The 6,631-nt window shown below is 48.8% G+C and overlaps 2 protein-coding genes across 2 annotated transcripts; both read right to left on the bottom strand.

Moving 5' to 3' along the window:
• Window positions 1-418: 418 nt before the first annotated feature.
• Window positions 419-2,262, bottom strand: H257_14327 (hypothetical protein; the record flags this gene model as incomplete). The annotated part of the gene is made up of 2 exons (XM_009842091.1): window positions 419-575; window positions 2,009-2,262. The coding sequence occupies 2 exons, from the start codon at window positions 2,260-2,262 to the stop codon at window positions 419-421; spliced, it is 411 nt and encodes a 136-aa protein (XP_009840393.1).
• Window positions 2,263-5,978: 3,716 nt separating this feature from the next.
• Window positions 5,979-6,500, bottom strand: H257_14326 (hypothetical protein; the record flags this gene model as incomplete). The annotated part of the gene is made up of 1 exon (XM_009842090.1): window positions 5,979-6,500. One exon carries the CDS (start codon window positions 6,498-6,500, stop codon window positions 5,979-5,981), a length of 522 nt encoding a protein of 173 aa, XP_009840392.1.
• Between the last annotated feature and the right edge of the window lie 131 nt (window positions 6,501-6,631).

The raw sequence follows: 6,631 nt of genomic DNA, 5'->3' as shown, positions 1-6,631 counted from the left end.
TCTGCTTGGCCACGGGAGTTAATAAAACGAAGTAGTTTTAGTAAAACAACGCAAGTTTTAGATCAGCCAATGACAGAACGGTGGGGAAGCTTACTTTTACGTCGAGTGCAACTTCAGTTTAGGTTAAACTTTGGATGGTTTTAGGAGCTAAAACAACGGGCAAAATATGTGAAAAGCACAATACATGTACTTCGAAGTAGTCTGCAAATTTTTAAAAATTCAAGCTGCTTTAATTTCAATGTATTGTAATTGGAATTTGCGCGACGGCTGTCACGCAGAATTTGATTGGCTAAAATTGAGTCTATTACCAAAAGTACTCACTTGCATTGACGAAGACTTCCGCACGAGCCGGATCAGATACAAGTCGAAGCTGAGATGGCCGGGCAGTTCGCTTCCTCGAATTACCATCACACAGGTTTCATATGTACAACGCCACTGGTTCAAAGTGCTGTGACACATCATCTTCTGTAGGATGCGTGGGCATGACAAGTCCAGTCTCGTAGCAAACGCGCTCGAACTGGTTCATCATAACTTCCATAGCGACAAGACTTTGCGCTGCCGCGTGGATGCCAAGTCTAAAGGTACGATGTATCGATATGGTGGATGAGAGCTACAGTGTTTCCTAGCCACCACAGTCTCCAAGCCGAAGCAAAGTCCACGGATGGGAATTCAAATTCCAATGGCAATTTCGATAGCCTGCCATGTCAGTTGTGGAGAACGGTTGGGGTTGTTGTGGTAGGCACCGGTGACGACCCAGGGGGATCAGCTGGTTGGGGGCCAAGTCTGGCAACGAGGTCCGATAATGTTGATTCCAGGTATTGTCGTGTAATAATCCCAGCAGATACCCCATGATCCTCCATGAGTGCACCCAATCGTGTTGAAATTGTGTCGGGTAAATCCGTTATCGCAGTGTGGTTTTTCTCAAGTGACTTGAAAATGTCGACGTGGGGGGATTCCTGTTGGGGTGACACGGTCGGATGCAATTGTAACATGGGCTTTGAGTGTTGCCAAAATGGATGAATTCGCAAAAATTGCTGACGACATTAGTGGATGCTTTGCAGGCATGACTTGAACCAACCAATCATGATGATAAACGAGGGAAGCCAAAAAATAGGATAGGACCTTCTACAAGTGTGATTCGGGAACGTGATAGCAATTGCATAACGGACATTGTCATCCATAGCAGGTGGAAAGTGAGGCGGCAAAATTGCAAACTCAGATTTGTGATTTGGTAATCCAGCCACAACACGACCAAGATACTGGTCTCCAGCGCGTTCATAATGCACGTATCGTTCCAACACATGGCCCAAAGTCCAGCCACAACGCAAACACATTTTTGCCATAGATGGACCACTTGTGCTGCCAGAACACGCAAACGTCGCAACGCCCTTCCGAATGGAATGGGTACCGATGGCTCCACACTCTGACCCACCAGACACAGCAACCAATCGTGATAAAGTCTTTCCAAAGCGGTCACGCTGACAACCACCAGGGAAGAGAGGTCCAGGAGCCAATTGAGGATGGCTTGCCAAATACACTCCAATGGCCAAAAATACACATGTCGCTGGTTTCATTGGGTTAGTATAAAGGTGACCAGGGTCGCGATTTTTTTCACCGGTTTGGTCAGTTTTGCTTTTGCAGAAAATAATTCCAATTGCATCCTCCTCGAAGGAGATGTGATCAAACAAAATAGTTTGCGTCGACTTTGAGCGACACATCAGATTCCACGACAGTGACAAAAAAAAGATGCGCAAATCCACCATCGATGAGCTGAAAAGACTCAAAACTGAGAGTTTCGTACATGGAATCTCCCAATGGCCGTTTTCCAGACTCTTTGACACCACCTGATTGAGATCGCTCGGCGTAATGGCGACGCATGCCTATGTAGACATTTCACAGTAATGAAGCATATTATTTTGAGATACCTTGAAAAAGATCTTTCATGTCCTCGTCGTATTCACGTGGTACTGCTACTCTCTGTTGTTTATAGTAGTCTTTGATGGCAGACCTGTAACGAGCTAGGGTCCCTGGCTTGTTGGAAGTGTTTTGAAATGCCCACTGAATGAACAGAAGAAAGTGATCGTACGTGAACACAGTCAAGTCGATGCTGCCGATGGATGTGAGCATGTCCGGAGTCCCATGAGCGAGAATCCACTTCTTGATTTGGTTCAAGCCGCTTCTGTATCCAGCTATTGTGGATTTGGGCACCCACATACCTCGGATGTCCTGCAGTGATGTATCATGCCTCGTGGTCGCAGACATGCCGGTACTGGAATCTGTTGAAAGTGACCTTGATTTTGGCCAATTAAATTTTTCGCGACACGTGTCGCGCAAAGTCGTTTCACTTTTATCAAAATGAAATATACTGCCATTTGTATAGTCTTGGACCCAAGATCTTTGCCGGAAACGGAATTTGCGCGACGCCCATCGCGCAATAAGCCGATTAACCGGACGGTTGTCGCGCAAAAACTGTGTTATGCAAGCCAATCCGACACAAGTAAATGCTTGGATTCTCCATGTTGCGAAGGCACTTTATGTCTATGACAATTCGCGTTTAGCTTCCACCAAACTGGGATTCATCATCTTTTATTCAAGACGAAGCGATTAAGAAAAGAATGAGCTAAATCCGCCCAGTATTTAACAAACAATTGATTTGTTTTGCCCAAACGCACGGTAGTAAGCCTTTCCTTCGCAGCGTGACTGTTGCACAACTACGCGGCACTTCATGACCGGTATAGCAACTGCTGCCATCATAGCTAAGTTTGATCTCGCCAAGGATAGATCCGATGCAAGGGAACTACAGCAGTCAGGCATGGAGAGGCAGCGAGCTCACCACAGTGCTTCAACCTTGTTGACAGTATCCAAGTACAATACAATAACCTGTGATTGGTTACATACATTTATTTATAGCCAATCACAAGTTGTGTCACGTTATTTTTCAATTTGTAGCCTCGAGCTCACTGGCGTCGGCCACTACTTTGCAGGGAAGGGCTCGTGCCCAAGCAACCTTCAGCTTCTGCTGCAAAACATGCTACATTCTATCTACTACGTAGGATATGGCTATGCTACGCCTGGTTCCGTGCAGAAACAGCAGCAATAAGACCAGACCGATAACATTGATTTCCAGTTGCGTCGGCTTGTGGCGTAGTATGTATTTCAGCCTAAGCAACAAACCGACAAAGTTTCGCCGAGGACGAATGGCGGCTTGAAGTAAACTGCGCACGATTGAATCATGGCCTCCAGGCTTCAATTACTCATTCGCTATCTGCTAGAAGGCTATGCTGCTAACGTTACCCTATATTTAGACCAGCTATGGCCATCGTCTACAAACTCACCGACAATAGTTTGACAGTTGACACCCTCAACTTCCCAGGACATGACTGAATTTGGGATTCACCCTGTTCTGTTAGAGAACAAACATCCCCACTGACCTGTCCGGCAGGTAGCAGTGTCTGCTAGCTGTGTAAGAGGTTTTTGTGCCTTTTAGCGTCGTTTCCTCGGGTAGAAGTAAGCGCAGACATCTGTCACCGAACATCAATCATAGGATGTCGTGGCGAATTCTAGTCTAGTTTTGATTGGCTGTTTCTTTGCAGTCAGAAGTAATTCACTTCCAGTTCTCCCTTCTGCTGCTCACTACAGTATTCCACTGCCGTCTTCACTCACTGTCAAATAAAGTAATCGTAGTCTCTTAATATGAGCAAATAGTATACGAATGTATTACTAACTCCTGGGCATTTACCACGTCAAAAATCGTTTATAACCGGATACATTTGTATACATTGTGAGGATGACTCTGTGGAAAAGACCAATTTTCTGTGGAATAGCCCAACTCTTCTGTGTGATGTACAATTTGATTGTGCCGAAGGCTTTCCCGCGGTTCCAACTCCGGTAGCGACACTGTGCAGATAATTGAACTGTGGACCTTCCTCTTATGAAGCGACTGCTCTCCGATCGAGCTGCAACATAGAAAGCCCCAACGTTTGTTGTTGCCTGTGAAGTCATTCCAGCATACCGTAGTGCGTAAATCAAAAGTTGCACCCACCATTGAAAATTTATACTTCAAGTACAAGTTTTCACATGATAGTGGGTGGTACTTGGTCGAACCACTCCCTTTGTAAATTATATGGTACTGGCACCTGGCGCTCCATGAAGACTCCCAAATGTACTACTCCTTCATGACCCCCTTTGGAGTGTACACGCCCACAAGAGTGCTTATGGTCCAGACCGACGCGGTGGTGTTCTGTCAGTCGGCGGTGGACTTCATGTTTGCCGACCTACTGTTCAAGGGACTCCTAGCCTGGCTCGACGACATGCATGGCTACGACGAGACCCCTGAAGACGTACTCGACCAAATCCTCACGATCTGCTCCTCCTTCGGCCCGAAGCTCAACCCGAAGAAAGATGACTTCTTCCTGACCAAGGCCGTCTGGTGCGGCAAAGTCGTTTGAACTGAAGGCGTCCAGAACTCACTGCCGTTAACTGGGACGTCAGCCATCTGGCCTACTTTGACAAGATCAAGGAAGCTCTCTTGACGATGGTTCCCATGGCGCATACACGGGCAGACATGATGGTCTGCCTTTACACCGACGCAAGTGAGGTATTTGGGGCGCATTTGAAGACCTGGCCCTGCCGTTGGATAAGCAGCGCCACCAACCGTTGGTCTTTCTCAGCGGTGTCTTTACTGGCGCAAGCGAGCGTTGGCCAATCGTGGAGAAGGAAGCGTTTGCCGTTGTGAAAAGCTGCAAGCGACTGGACTACCTTCTTATTCGCCCAGCTTGCTTCCGCCTTTTCACCGACCACAAGAACCTGCAGTATATTGTCAATCCTGCCGGCCAGTCCCCAAGAATGGCAAGGTACCAAGCGCAGAAGTTGGAGCGCTGGGCCCTGGTACTTTCCTCGTTCCCCCACACAATCGAGTGCCTGCCCGGTGAAGACAATGTATGGGGCGACCTGCTCAGCTGCTGGAGCGCCGCCCAAGCCCAAGTGCCAACGAAGTTCATCCGGCGCCTCCTGGTCATAGTGTCGCCCTTGCAACAGCCCGAATTCGACTGGCCCAGCTTTGCCAGTATCGTCAAGACCCAACAAGTGGTTGTGAAGAGAGGAGAGACCCCGCCAACCGGCGTGGCGTGGAATGAGGACAAGAACCTGTTCCTCGACAAGGAAGACCGCATCTGGATCCCATCAAGTGCAGGACCTCCAGCAGCGGGTCGGCATCATAGCGCACCAAGGCGCCGCGGGCCATCGACGGATCGAAGACATCCCCATCGTTTTCCGCCGCTGGGTTCACCAACATGAAGACCAACATGAAGTGAAGAAAATGGCCGCTGAACTCGAGAAGACCTTCGAACACTCCTTTTAGGGAGAAGTGTTCTGCATGGCGCTGCCGTGGAAGCCCCGTACTGTAGTTGCTTCACTATCGATGAATATGATCAATATTCCGGCCACACTTAATATTTGTATGATCAAATTTTGGCCAATGAATCGTCTCATTTATCTATTTCTACCTATCATATTGTAGTAGTATCTCGCACGAGATTTAGGTGGTTTTCAGTCTGACCACACGATAGCAAGGGCCATAACCACGTCGACGACGATTCATTGTTTCCGTTTACACTGTTCCTGGAGGTTTTTGGGTTCGACTTAGCGTAGTTACTGGTACGTAGCGCACCTCCACCTGCGCATAAGTGCTGTGTGCTCAAACGAAGCATATAAAATGAGTCTAACATTCTTACCGGTACACTGGTGGAACTCTACATTGATACCCAACAGCTTACCCAACGTTACAAATGTATTGAAGTTCTTCTTGGGTGCGAGCACTCAGGTATAGTCGTGTGGGCGGTAAAGTGACCAATCGTCCCAACTACAGCCTCGCCCTTGATCATGCGTTACAACTTGTGATTGGCTATAAATATACTTAAGCAACTACGTAGTACTAGTACTAACGTTAGCGTAAATCCTACCAGTACAACCACAACTCTCTAGTTGCCACACCACAACGTTCCATGTTTATGGCTGTAGTATTCGCAGTCGTCCTTGCAGAAGTCATCCAAGCAGTAGTCAGCGCCAGGATAGTAGCAAACGCCGCACGTGGCACAACCCGGCTTGGGGGAGGCAGTCGTGGGCCTCATCGTGGTCGCGTTGGGCATGGTGGTAGGTTTGGTCGGGCCAGGGACTGTGGTGGTACCAGGGGCCGATGTGGGGGACTTCTTGAGGTACGGCTCAATGAAGTCGCGAGCCATCGAGATGCGGCTGTACACTCCTGGCTTGTTTTGCTCGGCACACCCAATGCCCCAGCTGACCACCCCCACCAACTTTACAGAACCGCTGGTTTCCACCGTCAAGGGTCCACCCGAGTCGCCTTGGCACGCATCTTCGCCCTCCTTGCCGCCGGAGCACAACATGCTGGCATCGACGGCTACGTCGCTTCCATTAGCCATCCACTTGGTGCACTGTTCTTGGTTGACCGTATCCAGCCCGACTTCCAACAAGACCTTGGACATAGACCCCTCCGAACCCGTGGTACCCCAGCCACGCACAACCGTGGGGGTGTCGGCTGCCACAGTGTCGAAGGACACTTCCACGACCGGGAACTTGGAGTCGCACTCCAAAATCAACACGCCAATGTCGTACG

This window comes from Aphanomyces astaci (assembly GCF_000520075.1).
Source record: "Aphanomyces astaci strain APO3 unplaced genomic scaffold supercont1.56, whole genome shotgun sequence".
NCBI classification, from domain to species: Eukaryota; Oomycota; class Saprolegniomycetes; order Saprolegniales; family Verrucalvaceae; genus Aphanomyces; species Aphanomyces astaci.
Note: the sequence above shows the minus strand (reverse complement) of the source record. Positions and strands in the feature narration are given on the sequence as shown.